The sequence below is a fragment of the Chlorocebus sabaeus genome, chromosome 16 (genome assembly GCF_047675955.1).
Source record: "Chlorocebus sabaeus isolate Y175 chromosome 16, mChlSab1.0.hap1, whole genome shotgun sequence".
Lineage (NCBI taxonomy): Eukaryota > Metazoa > Chordata > Mammalia > Primates > Cercopithecidae > Chlorocebus > Chlorocebus sabaeus.
In genome coordinates this window covers 48367003-48384243 of record NC_132919.1, presented here as the reverse complement: position 1 = coordinate 48384243, position 17241 = coordinate 48367003, and the positions used below count along the sequence as shown (strand labels likewise).

The 17241-nt window shown below is 52.5% G+C and overlaps 1 protein-coding gene across 3 annotated transcripts in view; it reads left to right on the top strand.

The window, feature by feature from the left end:
- ITGA3 (integrin subunit alpha 3) overlaps positions 1 to 16280 on the top strand; it is a 33707-nt gene extending 17427 nt beyond the window's left edge. Inside the window, exons 8-26 of one of the 3 annotated variants that reach the window (XM_073004961.1) lie at positions 288 to 376; positions 516 to 652; positions 820 to 906; positions 1833 to 1900; positions 1973 to 2109; positions 2699 to 2848; positions 2953 to 3050; positions 3344 to 3569; positions 3747 to 3815; positions 4411 to 4490; positions 4572 to 4649; positions 5200 to 5302; positions 5452 to 5634; positions 5822 to 5944; positions 6651 to 6764; positions 7683 to 7781; positions 13593 to 13718; positions 14076 to 14217; positions 14956 to 16280. In XM_073004961.1, the coding sequence (XP_072861062.1) occupies positions 288 to 376; positions 516 to 652; positions 820 to 906; positions 1833 to 1900; positions 1973 to 2109; positions 2699 to 2848; positions 2953 to 3050; positions 3344 to 3569; positions 3747 to 3815; positions 4411 to 4490; positions 4572 to 4649; positions 5200 to 5302; positions 5452 to 5634; positions 5822 to 5944; positions 6651 to 6764; positions 7683 to 7781; positions 13593 to 13718; positions 14076 to 14186 (2078 nt within the window). In that variant the 3' untranslated portion in view covers positions 14187 to 14217; positions 14956 to 16280. Of the gene's footprint in view, positions 1 to 287; positions 377 to 515; positions 653 to 709; positions 907 to 1832; positions 1901 to 1972; positions 2110 to 2698; positions 2849 to 2952; positions 3051 to 3343; positions 3570 to 3746; positions 3816 to 4410; positions 4491 to 4571; positions 4650 to 5199; positions 5303 to 5451; positions 5635 to 5821; positions 5945 to 6650; positions 6765 to 7682; positions 7782 to 13592; positions 13719 to 14075; positions 14218 to 14955 lie in introns of all 3 variants that reach the window. The other 2 variants (XM_008011544.3, XM_073004962.1) reach the window with 2 other exon arrangements.
- Positions 16281 to 17241: the final 961 nt, after the last annotated feature.

The following is a 17241-nucleotide window of genomic DNA, read 5'->3' as shown; positions in this document are numbered from 1 at the left end:
ACACACACACACACACACTGAATGCTTGACAACCATTCTGGTAGAGTCACCTCCCATCTCCTGAACCTACTTTTCCACCCATGATAGGAGGACGCTGGGCTTCAGATGGTCCCAGTGTTCATCCTGAGCTGCAGAGCTCTGCTCTGTCCCTGATGCTCTGAGCATTGCCCATCCATCAGTCAGGCCAAAATCAATTCTGTGCTGGGCTCCATGGCCTGGAACACAGAGTTAGGGAGACATGGGGCCTGGAGTACCTGGGTGACCCTGTCTTGCCTTTTCTTCTGCAGATATTGCCGTGGGAGCTCCATTTGAAGGCTTGGGCAAAGTGTACATCTATCACAGTAGCTCTAAGGGGCTCCCCAGACAGCCCCAGCAGGTACAGAGAGACGGGGATGGGTCTGCTGCCCCCACCAGCTGAGATGGGCCTTCCTTGCTTTCCTTCACCGACCCCTTCCCTGTAGCTCCCTGGGCCCTGCTTCCCAGAGCCTGCCCCCACCACTTTCCCCTGCCCCCAGGTAATCCACGGAGAGAAGCTGGGACTGCCTGGCTTGGCCACCTTCGGCTATTCCCTCAGTGGGCAGATGGATGTAGATGAGAACTTCTACCCAGACCTTCTAGTGGGAAGCCTGTCAGACCACATTGTGCTGCTGCGGTGAGCCAGGAGGCCAGTGAATAAGGGTCTTTCTCTTCCTCATCTTTGTCTGCACAGATTCCCATCTCTGTCCATGTTTGCGCCAGCTCCTTGGAAGCCTGGGCCCCAACTCTGGCCTGGGGCAGGCAGGAGGCACTGATATCTGTCTGGCTCTGTTGTCTCTGCAGGGCCCGGCCCGTCATCAACATCGTCCACAAGACCTTGGTGGCCAGGCCTGCTGTGCTGGACCCTGCACTTTGCACGGCCACCTCCTGGTGAGATTGCTCTGCCCACCCATTCCTCATTTATTTATAGGCAGGCCAGGAGGGGCCCCAGCTCCCAAACCCCTCCCCTGGCCTCCTGACATCCCACCTTTAGAAATTTGATTCTTGGGGCCAGCATTTGCCCTCTCTACCCAACCTCATTAAAAAGCAAAATTCCTTACAAGAGACAATGAATGAATTAGGGGGCAGTAGAGTATAGTGGTTCAAGGTAGGAGCTCTGGACGGCCTGGTTCAAACGCCAGCTATGCCAGTGCAGTGGTGGGGATGGGCTCTGGGAAGGGGGATGCATTTAAGTGCATGGATATGAAGGAAAGTCTCCTCAGGCGAATTATTAATCCCTCTTAGGCTCCGATTTCTTGCTTGTAGAACAGAATTGATAACAACTGATTCACAGGGTTGTTGTGATAATTAAATGAGATAATATACAAAAAGTCCTTAGCACAGCACTGTGTATACCCTAAGTGCTGGAAAAAAACGTTAGTTGCTAAGAAAATGACAGTAATGATGGCAATGACCCCAAGGTCTTTATGTGAATGAGGATTTTGGATCAGAAGGCAAAGGCAGACAGAGCAGGGAAATGGGGTGGGTGGTACAAGGAGACCTGGACTGGGGATTGGTAGACCTGGGTTCAAGACTGGGATGGGCCACCTGCTGACTGAGGACTTTCGACAAGTCCTTCTGGGCCCTGGGCCTCAGTTTCCCCATTAGTGACCTCTAACCCTGTTTTCTTTGGCTCTAAGGGGAGTGGAAGGGAAGGGGCCAGGGATACCACAGACCTGCTTTGTGGACTCCCCAGTTTTGTCCCTGCCTCTCTCCAGAAGGGCCTCGGTTTCCTTTTGCCCAGTACAGAGGCGAGAGCTAGGGCCTGGACGTGTGTGTCCCACTGTGACCCGCCCTCCTGTACATCCCTCCAACAGTGTGCAAGTGGAGCTGTGCTTTGCTTACAACCAGAGTGCCGGGAACCCCAACTACAGGCGAAACATCAGTGAGTGCTGGGGTGCAGCATAAAAGGGGTACACTCCCCTGGCCCCTTGCTGACCACCCTGTCTACCTGTAGCCCTGGCCTACACTCTGGAGGCTGACAGGGACCGCCGCCCACCCCGGCTCCGCTTTGCTGGCAGTGAGTCTGCTGTCTTCCACGGCTTCTTCTCCATGCCCGAGATGCGCTGCCAGAAGCTGGAGCTGCTCCTGATGGTGAGGGAGGAGCAAGGGGCAGGATGAGGGCTCCCAGGTCCCTGGAGGAGGTGACCAGTGTCCCCCTAGATCAAGGGTGAGGGACAGGGGTCTCCCCAGAGACAGAGATTGGGGATGTCGGTTTGGAAGGCTATCAGTCTGTAGGAGTACAGTGTACAGCACCCACACATGAGGAGAGATGGGTACCCGTTGGGTGGGGATGGGGCCAAAGGGCTTATTACCTCCAAGAAAAGTGAGGGGTGTGGGAGCTCTTGGCTCAACCCACCTCTGGGAAAAGGGGTCCCTGAGTAGAGAGCAAGCTCAGTCCATCTCTGGGACATCAGGGTGGAAGAGGACAGCTCAATCTGGGGACCCTGTGGATGGGGAGGTGAAGGGACCTTTGAGGAGGAAAAGCCCTGTCTCTCCTCTTGGAGGGTCAGGATGGTAGGAAGTCGCAATTTGGCGACCGGACTAGAGGGAGTTCAGCCTAACTGTCAGGTTTTCAGGGTGGAGGGGGGTCCAGCTCTTCTCTGGGGTTCAGGGTGGTGTGAGGATTCAGCTGGGGCCGGGAGCAGTGCAGGGCCGGGTTCAGCTCACCCTCTCTCCCCAGGACAACCTCCGTGACAAACTCCGGCCCATCATCATCTCCATGAACTACTCTTTACCCTTGCGGATGCCTGATCGCCCCCGCCTGGGCCTGAGGTCCCTGGACGCCTACCCGATCCTCAACCAGGCACAGGCTCTGGAGAACCACACTGAGGTGGATGGGGCTGGGGCCTGGACTGGAAGACCAGGGGCCAGGAGGGCGGCGGGGCGAGAGGGCACTGGGGGTGGTACGACCCTCACACCTCCGGCCACCCCCAGGTCCAGTTCCAGAAGGAGTGTGGGCCTGACAACAAGTGTGAGAGCAACTTGCAGATGCGGGCAGCCTTCGTGTCTGAGCAGCAGCAGAAGCTGAGCAGGTGGCTGTGGGCCGTGGGCCGCGCTAATTGGCCAAGGGTGGGGCGGGGCCTCATTGACTGGCAGGGTGGGGGCGGGGCCTCATAGCACGAGGAGCCTGAGGGACAGGGCTTTAGCGGGAACAGGTGGAATGGTCAGAAACGGGGCTTTCTCCTCTAGGTGCGACTAGAGGGCGGGGCCTGGTTATCCCAAGATGAGCTTTTCTCACCTAGGAGACCCCAGGAGTGGGGCCTAGTTGATCCACGAGGGCCCTGGGGGCGGAGCTCTTGGCTGAGTCCTGGGCTCCTACTCTTAGGCTCCAGTACAGCAGAGACGTCCGGAAACTGCTCCTGAGCATCAACGTGACGAACACCCGGACCTCGGAGCACACCGGAGAGGACGCCCACGAGGCACTGCTCACCCTGGTGGTGCCTCCCGCCCTGCTGCTGTCCTCAGTGCGCCCCGTGAGTGCCCGCCGGCCGGCCCAGAGCCCAAGCAAGGCTCCCTGCGTCTTTGCATCCCCATATGCGTGTCCTGTGCAGGTGTTGTCGTCTGCCACATGCCCCCTCCTCTGGTCTGGGCCTTCTCGGGGAACTTAGGGTCTCTAAGCTTGGAGAACCCGGCTCTCAAGCTCTAGGGCTTCTGACCCTGCACCACGGAGGAGGGAGGACAAGCCCTACTTTGACCTGACCCTGACGTTATTCGCCTTCTTTCCTCAGCCTGGGGCCTGCCAAGCTAATGAGACCATCTTTTGCGAGCTGGGGAACCCCTTCAAACGGAACCAGAGGGTGAGCACTGGCCACATCCTCCCAGTCCTCCTGGGTCCCAGGCTGCTCCTCTGATGAGCTCCTTGTCCTTCTAGCCTCTGCCTGCCTGCTTTCTGGGCTCCCTCGAAGCAGAGAGCCACAGTGCAGGAGGGGAGACCCAGTAGAGGGTGAGAAGGGGCCCAGAAACTAAGACAAACGCGGCTGCTAGGGAGCTGTGCACAAAGCTAGGGCAAGTGGAGGGGAGGAAACCAGTCTGACCAAGCACCAACTGTGTGCCAGCCCCTGAGCCCAAAACTGTGCTTCTTTGATATGATATAATTCTCACAGCCTTCTGAGGAGCAGATGCTCTTTTACAGAAGAGGAAACACACACTTAGAAAGTTTCAGTTACCTGCTCAAGGTTATGTAGCTCAAAAGTAGCAGAGATGTGACCCGCCGGACAAAAAGGGAAAGGGAGACAGAGGCGAGGTGGAGAGGTGGAGGCCCCTCGCCCAGAACAGGAGGAGGAGGAGAAGGCCAGAAAGCCAACTAGAATAGTGTGCAGCCCCTCTTTCCCCATGACGTCACCCCCGCTAGGCCTCAAATGCCACTCTCTGCCTCCCTGACCCTTGTGGTAGATGGAGCTGCTCATCGCCTTTGAGGTCATCGGGGTGACCCTGCACACAAGGGACCTTCAGGTGCAGTTGCAGCTCTCCACGTGAGTGACCTCGAGAAGCCAGTCTGGGTTGGGGCTGAGGTATCCTGGATCACCTTCCTACCCCCTGCATTTCTTCCGAAGGTCAAGTCACCAGGACAACCTGTGGCCCATGACCCTCACTCTGCTGGTGGACTATACACTCCAGACTTCGCTTAGCATGTGGGTACCGCTCTCCACCACCCCCACCCCAGCCTGCTGAGCCTGAGCTAGGGTTCCCGATCCCCAAGGTATCTCCCAAGCTCCTCTGACCCCTCCCTTGGCCCAGCGTCCTCAGGCCTCCACTTCCCCTAGGTCATCCTTTCCTTAACTACAACAATCACTGTCATTATTATTACTATTACTATTACTGTTCCAGCTGTAAAGCAGGCAGAGGTGGAGGAATCAGCAACCCCAGGGCTAAGGTGTTATCCCTGCCATTTTATAAGAGCTCATTGTGCTAAGGATTTTATATACATCATCTCAATGACTTCTCACAGCAGCCCTGTGATACAACAGCTGTGATTAAGTCCATTTTACAGATGAAGAGACTGAGGCTCAGAGAGGATAAATAGCTTGCTTGAGTCCATAAAGCTGGTAAATGCAGAGCTGGGATTTCTATTGAGGTGCCTGATGTTGGAGGGGCTACAGTTAACCAGCTTTGTTGCCCACCACCTCTGCTGGGGCCCTGGTCTCCTGTCCCCTGTGACTCCAGCATCCTTCCTACCCCTAGGGTAAATCACCGGCTACAAAGCTTCTTTGGGGGGACAGTGATGGGCGAGTCTGGCATGAAAACTGTGGAGGATGTAGGAAGCCCCCTCAAGTATGAATTCCAGGTAAGGGGCTCGCCGGGGTCCTGGGCTGGGGACTTCTAGGAAGGATGATTTTTATTTTTTCTGGGGTCTGAAGGTGGGAGGGTTGGGGGTTGGTAAGATGGAGGTGGTTTTCCAGGAGATAATGACTATGACACATCTTTTGCCCACAGGTGGGCCCCATGGGGGAGGGGCTGGTGGGCCTGGGGACCCTGGTCCTAGGTCTGGAATGGCCCTATGAAGTCAGCAATGGCAAGTGGCTGCTGTATCCCACGGAGATCACCATCCATGGCAATGGGTCCTGGCCCTGCCGACCACCTGGAGACCTTGTCAACCCTCTCAACCTCACTCTTTCTGTAAGGACACTATCAGGGATCTTTCATTTGCATCTCATTTGCTTGCTACAGGGCAGAAGGGCCAGTGTCTTCCCCTCCCTCCCCTCATACCTCTTTGGTAACCTGTCTCTCCCGCCCTTTCCCCTCCGGCAACCCTGCTCCCAATTCTTCCTCTGCCCTGCCAGCAGATCTCCTATCTCCTCTCCAGGACCCTGGGGACAGGCTGTCATCCCCACAGCGCAGGCGGCGACAGCTGGATCCAGGGGGAGGCCAGGGTCCCCCACCTGTCACTCTGGCTGCTGCCAAAAAAGCCAAGTCTGAGACTGTGCTGGTGAGTGGCCAGGGCGAGGTTGGAGGGGATTGCACCCACCCCATCACAGGGGGCCTGGGCACCAGGGTCACACAAAGCAAGGGAGACCTCAGTGTGACGAGGTGATGAGGCCCCCGCTCTTGGGAGCTTCCAGACAGAGCAGGGAGCCTCATCTGCCCTCAGAGGGTTCCCCACTCTGATGGGGGAGCATCGAAGACAAGGGACCAAAGGAGGAGACACTGGCTCTGCTCCAAGGAGCCCCAGCCTGTTGGGGGCGATAGAGCTGCTCAGAGCCTTGGTTGGCAGGAGGCAGTGTCAGGCAGGGCATGGTGGGTGGTGCGTGTGCCCTCTGCAGGAAGGGAGAGGAGAGCCGGCCTGGCAAGCCGGTTGAAGCCTAGCTGGGTGGAGAGTGGGAGGGAGGTGGTGTCCCAGAGGCAGGGAGCTGGCTGGGAAGCAGGTATAGGAGGTTAGGCCCCGTTTACACAAGCAGGGGCCAGATTCCATGTTATCCATGTGCCTGGCATTATATGAGCTTGGCCCAAACAGTGTGTCTGAAATGCATAACTGTGAGGTGGCGGGGGGGGATGTGCATGACTGAAAGGATGTCAGACCCCTTTGGGTCACCCAGGGGTGAGACAAAGCCTGGGAGGGGCAGGAGGTAGGAAGTAAGGCACGAAGAATCTGGGGACCCGGACTATGTCACATTTCGTGTTCCCTGCCGCCTCAGACCTGTGCCACAGGGCGTGCCCGCTGTGTATGGCTGGAGTGCCCCATCCCTGATGCCCCCGTTGTCACCAACGTGACTGTGAAGGCACGAGTGTGGAACAGCACCTTCATCGAGGTCAGTGCCTGGGTCTGAAGGTCTCTCCTACCATCCACCCTGGTGGGGAGAACCACAGGGAGAGGGTGAAGCCAGGGTCATAGCAGGGCTGTGTGTGCGTGTGTGTGTGTGTGTTATTTGCGTGTCTCTGCATGGATGTGTACGTGTTTGTCCCCAGCCAAAATGACCTCTCTCGTGTCCATTATTCTGTTATGTATCCATTACTTTCCCACCTCCATGCCTTTCCCCAGGGTGTTCCTTAACCCTGGAATGCTTGTTTCCCCCTCTTTTATCTCTGTGTGTAAACCCCTATTTAGTTTTCAAGGTCCCTGTCAGATGCTTCACCATCAGCGAGGTCTTTTCTGGCTTTTCCAGCTGAAAATGACCTCTCTTCCAACGGCCACCCACCTAACTTTCTCAGAAGCCACACACACCATTTATCACGCTCGACTCTGGGTTGCAGTGCCTCATGTGCCCACTTTCTCATGCCATCTAGACCAAGCTTTTTCTGTATACGACTAGATTAGAAATCTTTTCAACTTGGCGGGCCACAGAGTTTCTGTTGCAACTACTCAGTATTGCCAGTGCACCACACAGACAGACATAGACAAATGAATGGGTGTGGCTGTGCGCCAAAGATACTTCATTTACAACAGCAGGTGCCAGGCCAGATTTAGCCCACGGGCCTGACCTAGACTGTGACCTTCATGGTTTCGGTTGTCCCCAGCATCCAGCACAGGACCTGACGCACAAATGAATGAACAAATAAATGAATGACGTGCATTTGTGTGTGGAGGGGAGGCCTGGCTGACAGATCCTTTGGGGTTCTGTTTAAGGATGCTACCTGGTGGGAGGGTGATGGGGTGGGGATGCTTGGGGTTGGAGGGAGGCTAGAGGAGTGTCAAAAGTTCCTCTTGACCCACCCCACTCCCCATCCAGGATTACAGAGACTTTGACCGAGTCCGGGTAAATGGCTGGGCTACCCTGTTCCTCCGAACCAGTATCCCCACCATCAACATGGAGAACAAGACCACGTGGGTGAGTGCGCGTGTTCACTAGGACAGCAGTCTCCAGCCAGAGCTTGGGAGTACAGGGCATCTTTTAAGAGCACATTGACGCACTTCAGCCATGTGGTTCTCAATCTTGGCAGCACGGTAAGAGTCATCTGGAGGAGTTCTGGTGTCTGGACTGCACCCAGAGCAATTAAACCTGAGTCCCTGGGAGTGGATTCCAGTATTGCTGTGTTTAAAGATCCCCCAAGTGATGCTAATGTGCAGCCAGGGCTGAGAACCACTGCATTAGCTTCTTTGATCTGCACACGTCTCCATGAAGAGTAGGGCTGGGATCGCTTCTCTATTTTATGGCTGAGAGACTGAGGCCTAGAGAGACTTGAGTGGCCTCCCCAAAGTGGCACAGCTTGTTGGGGGCTAGAACGTGGGCCTCCTGATTATCACACCCATTGTCACATCCACTATGGACCTGTGAGCTTCTGGCCATAGGCAATATGTATATATAGAGAGAAAGGCAGGACATCTAGGCAGAACGGAGGGAAGTTCGACCGTGAGAACCTGATCAGTATTGACAGATGATATCATCATCTACATGGCAGAAAAGATAATCAATGAAAAAGCTATTATTTTATTTTATTTTGCTTCAAAGACAGGGTGTCACTCTCTTGCCCCAGCTGGAATGCAGTGGTGTAGCCCTGAGCTCCTGGGCTCAAGAAATCCTCCCACTTCAGCTTCCTGAGTAGCTGAGACTACAGCCATGTGCCACGATGCCCAGCTAATTTTATTTATTTATTTAGAGACAGAGTCTCGCTCTGTGGCCAGGATGGAATGCAGTGTTGTATTCACTGCAAGCTCCACCTCCCTGGTTCATGCCATTCTCCTGCCTTAGCCTCCTGAGGAGTTGGGACTACAGGTACCACCACCATGCCCGGCTAATTTTTGTACTTTTAGTAGAGACGGGGTTTCACCGTGTTAGCCAGGATGGTCTCGATCTCCTGACCTCATGATCAACTCGCCTCAGCCTCCCAAAGTGCTGGGATTACAGGCATGAACCACCGCGCCCGGCCTAATTTTTTATTTTTAGTAGAGATGAGGTCTCACTGTGTTGCCCAGGCTGGTCTTGAACTCCTGGTCTCAAATAGTCCTCCCACCTCAGCCTCCCAAAACACTGGAATTGCACCGGCCCAAAAAGCTATTAGACCCAATAAGAGAATTCAGGAAGTCCAAAAAGTTAAAAACAAGATCAAAATACCCAAACCTCTTAGGTTTCCTATATGCTATAGCAATAACCAATCAAAAGTATGGTTGAAAAGATCCCATTCAAATTCATCAGGAAAGTGATAGAGCATCTAGGAATAAATACAACAAGAAATGTGCAACAAAAACTTGAGTAATGGTTAGAAAAAAGTCAGTATTGTATTATCAAGTTGTCAGATCTTCCCACTCAAATTATTCCAGTCTCAGTAAGATTCAGGAAACTTGAAAAAGAAGTTCCCAAACTTGAATCTGAGTTGCATCTAGAAGAATAAATATAGAATTGCTAATACTTTGTTGTTAAAGGATGTAAGTGAAGATATATGGGAGATACTTACAGGGAGATGAATACAGGGTTGGCTATGTACATTATTGTACATTTCCTAAGATAAATTATTGTAGTATAGAAGAGGTAGAATAAGGGCCAGAAAGATCAGTGGAACAAAATAGAACTTTATGATACAGATGGCATTTTTAATCCATGGAGAAAGGTAGATTATTAAGTAGTGTTGGGAGAACCCATTTGGAAAATAAAGACAAACCTCTACCTCACACCATAAACAAAAATACAGAGTTAGATTAAGTATTTACATGTAGCAATTAAAACCTAATATGCGAGGATACAATCTAGAGAACACTTTAATATAACTTTTAATTATGGAAAGAGTGAGTTATAAACTCAGAAGTCACAGGAAAATTTTGATAAATTAGACTCTGTGAAAATTTAAATCTGTATACAGCAAAAAGATAATAAAGAAACTAAAAGGGGCTGGGCACGGTGGCTCATGCTTGTAATACCAGCACTTTGGAGACTGAGGCAGGCAGATTGCTTGAGCCCAGGAGTTCCACACCAGCCTGGGCAACATGGTGAGACCTTATCTCTACAAATAAAAACAAAAATTAGCTGGGTGTGGTGGTGCGCACCTGTAGTCCCAGCTACTTGGGAGGTTGAGGCAGGAGAATCACTTGAGCTCAGGAGGTTGAGGCTGCAGTGAGCCATGATCATGCCACTGTACTCCAGCCTGGGTGACAGAGTGAGACCTTGCCTCAAAAAAAAGTAAAAAAGAAACTAAATGGGCAAATGATATACTGCTTTTTAAAAATGTTTACAGCATATATGACAAAAAATTGATACGTATTTTTTAATATATAAAGGATATCAATAGGCAGCGTACATAGGGTGAAATACAAATGTTCATCTTGCTCATAAAGAAATATAAATCATAGCAACAAGACTTTTCTTGCCTATCAGATTGGGAAATATTTTTAAAATTAATGCTGGTCGGGCGCTGTGGCTCACACCTGTAATGCCAGCACTTTGGGAGGCCAAGGCGGGTGGATCATTTGAGGTCAGTTCGAGACTAGCCTGGGCAACATGGTGAAACCCCATCTCTATTAAAAATACAAAAATTACTTGGGCGTGGTGGTGCATGCCTGTAATGCTAGCTACTCAGGAGGCTGAGGCAGAAGAATCGCTTGAACCTAGGAGATAAATGTAGTGAGCCAAGATCACTCCACTGCACTCCAGCCTGGGCGACAGAGTGAGACTCTGTCTCAACAACAAGAAAAAAAGAATAATGCTGTCTGATGCTGATGAGGTGGAGGGAAATGCTATTGACTTGGATGATGAATTGGTAGATCTTTTTAGGAGATGAAGTTTTCAATGTCTATTAAAATTTAAAGCGTCCATTTCCTTAGATCCAGCACATGAGAATATATTGTAAGGAGCTAATAGGATGAGTATACAAAGATAAATATATGGGGATATTTTCGAGAATTATTTATAATGGCAGAAAACTGGAAACAATCTAAATGTCTTTCAGTAGGAGATTGGTTCAATAAATTATGGTACATTTCCTTCAATGACTATGCAGTCCTCAGAAGAGATTAGGCTGATCATTATCAATTGACCTGAAAAGATGATGATATTAAGTGAAAAAAACAGGTCGCTGGCTAGGCATGGTGGCTCGTGCCTGTAATCCTAATACTTTGGGAGGCCAAGGTAGGAGGATCGCTTGAGCCTAGGAGTTTGAGGCTATCCTAGGTAACAAAGTGAGACCCATCTCTACAAAAAAAAATCTAGAAATGATCTAGAAGTGGTAGCATGTGGTCCCAGCTACACTGGAGGCTGAGGCAGGAATCGCTTGAGCCCAGGAGGTGGAGTCTCCAGTGAGTCATGTTTGTGTTATTGCACTCCAGCCTGAGCAACACAGTGAGACCGTGTCTTAAAAAGAAAAGAAAGAGGCTGGATGTGGTGGCTCATGCCTGTAATCCCAGCACTTGGGGAGGCTGAGGCGGGAGGATCACCTGAGGTCATGAGTTCAAGACCAGCCTGGCCAACATGGTGAAACCCTGGCTCTACTAAAAATGCTGGGGTGGCGAGCGCCTGTAGTTCCAGCTACTCGGGAGACTGAGGTAGGAGAATTGCTTGAATCCAAGAGATGGAGGTTGCAGTGAGCCAAGATCGCGCCACTGTGCTCCAGCCTGGGCGACAGAGCAAGACTCTATCTAAAAAAAAGAAGAAGAAGGAAGGAAGGGAGGGAGGGAGGGAGGGAGGGAGGTTGCTGAAGAGTGTATGTGGCATGATCCCATTTATGTAGATCATATTATTCCATATTTAAAACTATGCAAAGAGATTCACCAGAGATTACAGAGACAGTAATTTCTAGAGATTAAAATTACTGGGAACCAGCTGGGCATAGTGGCTCATGCCTGTAATCCCAGCACTTTGGGAGGTCGAGGTGGGTGGATCAGTTGAGGTCGGGAGTTCAAGACCAGCCTGGCCAACATGGTGAAACCTGTCTCTAGTAAATATACAAAAATTAGCCAGTTGTGGTGGTGGGCACCTATAATCCCAGTTACTCAGGAGGCTGAGGCAGGAGACTTGCTTGAGCCCAGGAGGCAGAGGTTGCAGTGAGCCGAGATTGTGCCACTGCCTGGGCAACAGAATGGAACTGTGTCTCAAAAATATATATATATTATATATAAGATATATATTATATATTTATAATATAAAAATATATACTATATATTTAATATATATTAATGTTTAATATATATTATTTAATAATATATTGAACATATTTATATTTAATAATATATTAAATATATTTATAATATATCATATATATTGTATATTTATAATATATATATAAGATATATATTATATATCTAATTGGGAACCTTTAGTTTTCTTTATATCATCTGTATTTTTAAAAAAATCATCAAAATAATTTTAAAAGAAGTGAAAATCATGTATAGTCAGAACAAACACAGCTGGGTGCAGTGACTCACACCTGTAATCCCAGCACTTTGAGAGGCCAAGGCAGGTGGATCACCTGAGGTCAGGGATTTGAGACCAGCCTGCTCAATATGGTGAAACCCCATCTCTACTGAAAATACAAAAATTAAATGGGCATGGTGGTGCATGCCTGTAATTCCAGCTACTTGGGAGGCTGCAGCAGGAGAATTGCTTGAAGCTGGGAGGAGGTGGTTGCAGTGAGCCGAGGTTGCGCCACTGCACTCCAGCCTGGGCAACAGAGCAAAACTCCATCTCAAAAACAAACAAACAAAAACAACTCATATACACACACATCCATATTTATCTCCATTGTAGGGGAAGAAAAAGAATGGGACTATCGGCCAGGCACGGTGGCTCACGCCTGTAATCCCAGCACTTTGGGAGGCCGAGGTGGGCGGATCGCCTGAGGTCAGGTGTTCGAGACCAGCCTGACCAACATGGTGAAACCCTGTCTCTACTAAAAGTACAAAATTAGCCGGGCATGGTGGTGCACGCATGTAATCCCAGCTATTCTGGAGGCTGAGGCAGGAGAATCACTTGAACTTGGGAGGCGGAGCTCGTGGTGAGCCGAGATTGCACCTGGGCAACAGAGCGAGACTCTATCAAAAAAAAAAAAAAAAAAAAAAGAATGGGACTATATGCTATGAATTCTTTGTGGGGTTTTTTTGGTGAATATTTATGGAGTGCTTGCTGTGTAGCAGGTGATGCTGTAAGCAGTTTTCATATATCAAACACACTTAATTCTCCCCAGCAACCTATGAGGTAGGTATTATTCCCATTTTACAGATGAACAACAGAGAGGTTAAGTAACTTGCCAAGGTCACACAGCTCGTGAATAGCAAAGCTGGGCTAGAACCCAGGTAGTCTGGCTCCAGCACCCCTGCATTTGGCCGTTCTGCTGTTCTATGAGGTAGGCATTATGATCCCCCTCATCAGATAGCAGAAAGCATGAGATTCAGAGGGGTGCAATTACTTGTCCAAGGTCACACAGCTCGTCAGGGAAGGAGCTGGTACCCAGGCCTAGAGGTGTAGGTCACACACTCAGACTCCAGGCCACCTCCCAGATCTGAGGCTGCTGCTCTGGAGTCAAGTCTGTGCCTGGGAGAAGCAGGAAGGACCACTGGGCCTACCGTCAGTGGGGCAGGCAGAGGTTTTTCCAGTCCCAGGCTGCCCCCTTCTGGCAGCAGGACAAACAGCAGGTGCCTGGGCCCAGCTGGGATAGGAAGGGGGAGGATGGACCTAAGCGGGCCTAAGGAGGTCTGAGTCCTCCTCTCCCCGCTGCAGTTCTCCGTGGACATTGACTCGGAGCTGGTGGAGGAGCTGCCGGCTGAGATCGAGCTGTGGCTGGTGCTGGTGGCCGTGGGTGCGGGGCTGCTGCTTCTGGGGCTGATCATTCTCCTGCTGTGGAAGGTTAGTAGCCCAATCCCCCACTCCTGCTCCCGGACCTTCACCAGCACACTCACCAGTCCTTCCTCCAACCCACATCTCACCATCCCGGTCCTCCCTTCCATCTCACCGCCGCCCTTCCTCCCTGTTCTCTCCACCTTCTCCCACCAGCTTACAGGCTCACCCCTGGCCTGGGTTAGTGGGGGAAGCTGCAAGCTGGAAAAGGGGACCCAGGAGCTCTGGCTTCTGACCACACCACCAAGCTGGGACTGAGCCCCAGCCCCCAGGCTCCCCAGCCCTAAGCCCCAGTCCACGAGTGCTGCTGGTGAGGACAGCCCAGCGCCCCCCTGATGGCCCATCCCCACCTCCTCCCCTCCGCAGTGCGGCTTCTTCAAGCGAGCCCGCACTCGCGCCCTGTATGAAGCTAAGAGGCAGAAGGCGGAGATGAAGAGCCAGCCGTCAGAGACAGAGAGGCTGACCGACGACTACTGAGGGGGCAGCCCCCCATCCCCGGCCCACCTGGGTAACACGGCCTCCGGGCCCCCTTCCCCGAGCCCCACAGCTGGCTGGGCCTCTGACTCTGTCCTATCCGCTCCTCTTCCCTTATGGGCCTGTTCTGACCTCATTCTGTCCCCACCACCACCTCAAAGATCAGGCCACTCTGACTCTCCCTCCAGCCCCCTGGTCTGGCTTTCATCAGCCTCCCCCTGAGCCCCTTGGTGACTTGGGACCCCTTCAGGGAGCCATAAAACCCTCTCTGTGATGACCTTGCTTTCTGGGGATTGGAACAAGGTCAAGGGCAAGGCCAGGCCCCATCTCTAGACCACAGGCATGTCCAGAATAATTCTACACTCGCATTTCCACCCCTAGGGAAGGAGGGGAGCAGTAGAGACCCTCCTCCTGGGAACTAGCCTGTTTCCTCCTGAGCAGCCCTTCCAGGATAACAAATGGACCCACTCCCAACATTGTGATTAGGGTAGACTGCCAGTCTTCCTGGCCATTCTATCCACTGTCTCTGCGGCTGCCCTCCGTCTCCATCTGCCTCTTCCTCTCCTCTCTGCCTTCCTCAACTCCTCCTTCCTCTGGGGCCTGGGGTGGAGAAACTCGTTCTCCGTATCTCAGTGCAGGGAGATGGGATGTGTTTCGGTCAAGAGTTCTGGCTTTGAGGAGTTCTGGGTGGGAGAGGGAGAGGCCTGGCACTCCTTCCTGGCGACTCAAACTCTGGATGCTAATGTTCTTTCTCTTCTCCCTCCAACTCCAGTGTGACTTCTTTAAGAGGACCCGCTATTACCAGATCATGCCCAAGTACCACGCGGTGCGGATCCGGGAGGAGGAGCGCTACCCACCTCCAGGGAGCACCCTACCCACCAAGAAGCACTGGGTGACCAGCTGGCAGACTCGGGACCGATACTACTGACATCCTCCCTGATCCCGCCCCCTCCCCCCTCAGTGTCCCCTTTTTTCCTATTTATCATAAGTTATGCCTCTGACAGTCCACAGGGGCCATCGCCTTTGGCTGGCAGCAGCAGGCTTAGGCACATACACCTCGTCAAGTGCACGCACATACTGTCTGGCCCTGGGGATCTCCCTGCAGGAGGGCCAGCGCTGTGGACCTTACAAGGCCGAGCACACTGCGGTCCTGTGCCCTAGACACGCGTGGGGCCCACTGCTTGTGGACTGTGCTGGCACATCATGGATGGTGCATGGGCTCGCCGTGTCTCAGCGTCTGCCTGCGCCAAAACAAGCCAAAGAGCTTCCGGCCCGAGCCGGGAGGAAAAGGCCCCTGCAATGTGGTGACACTTCCCCCTTTCACACTGGATCCATCTTGAGCCACAGTCACTGGATTGACTTTGCTGTCAAAACTACTGACAGGGAGCAGTCCCCCGAGCCCCGGCTGGTGGGCCCCCACTGCCACCCATGCCAGAGAGCCGGGGGTCCTGCCTAAGGTTGTCCATGGGGGCATGCTCTACCCAACAGCAAAGGAACTAGAAAGAAGGTCCCAGAATGGCTTTCGTTCCTGCCTCTCTGTGAAGCCTCTCTCCTTGGCCACAGACTGAACTCGCAGGGAGTGCAGTCGGAACGAACAAAGACAGGCAAATGGCGAGGTAGCCTGGGCTCACTGTGCTGGGACTGCCCTGGGGGCACGGCGGATCCGCCACAGAGAGGAGGGGACCAATTCTGGGCCAGACAGATGTTGGGAGGATACAGAGGAGATGCCACTTCTGACTCACCACTACCAGCCAGCCTCAGAAGGCCCCAGAGAGACCCTACAAGACCACGGAGGGAGCGACGCTTGAATGTAGAACAGGCAGCTGGCCATGCATTGGGGTCCTAGAGGTGGAGTTCTTAGCTATCCTTGGCTTTCAGAGCCAGCCTGGCTCTGTCCCCTCCCCCATGGGCTGTGTCCTAAGGCCCATTTGAGAAGCTAAGGCTAGTTCCAGAAAACCTTTCCTGACCCCTGCCTGTTGGCAGGCCCACCCCCCAGCCCCTTCCATGGTACTGTAGCAGGGGAGTGCTCTCCCCCTCCTCGTGCCTTCTTTGTACATAGGCTTCTCACGGCGACCAATAAACAGCTCCCAGTTTGTATGCAGCTGCATCTGCTTCCACCCACTCCCCAGCCTTTACCAACCCCGGGTCAATGGATGATGATATCATCCAGCCAACACCTAGGTAGATGAAGCCAGGTCTGGGGACTTGCGGGTTTGAGGGTAAAGATTGATGGAGGTGACCGGGTGCAGTGGCTCACGCCTGTAATCCCAGCACTTTGGGAGGCCAAGTCATGTGGATCACGTGAGGCCAGGAGTTCGAGACCAGCCTGGCCAACATGGCGAAACCCTGTCTCTACTAAAAATACAAAAGTTAGCTGGGTGCAGTGGCACATGCCTATAATCCCAGCTACTTGGGACGCTGAAGTAGGATAATCACTTGAACCCAGGAGGCAGAGGTTGCAGTGAGCCAAGATCGTGCCACTGCACTCCAGCTTGGACAACAGAGCAAGACTCCGTCTCAAAGAAAGGAAAAAAAAGATTGATGGAGGTGATGCCGGCCCCTGCTCTCAGAAATCCTCCCATCTAAGAGTCAGTCATGAGGGGTGAGCCCTGGGGGACCTGGATGGAACCCAGAACGCCTTCTTGGAGGACAGTGCGCTGACCCTGGGGAGGAACAGGCAGGCAGAGGTGGCAATATGCAGGGTCAGGAAGAGGCAAAAGCTACTCAGCTATAGGAAGAGGCAGTCCTGGCAGGCTGTGGAGGGAGGAGAGCCCTCAGTCGGGCTGAATTCAGATAAAGGACTGCTTTTCTGCCTTGGTTTCCCCACAACCACCACCAGGCGCCAAGAAGAGATAGAAGGTAAACCACTGATCCAAGACTGCAGAGACTGAACTGTCACAATGTTCAGCCTCCAGGAGCTGAGAGCTCTGGTCTTTTGGAAGCTCCTTGGGAGTGTTTGAGCACCTGGCTTACACGGCCACAGCATGTGGATCAAGCCTTCACTTTGCTTCCTGCCATGTCCTGGGTTCCCAAAGCAGCTTCCTCCTCTGCCCTCGGT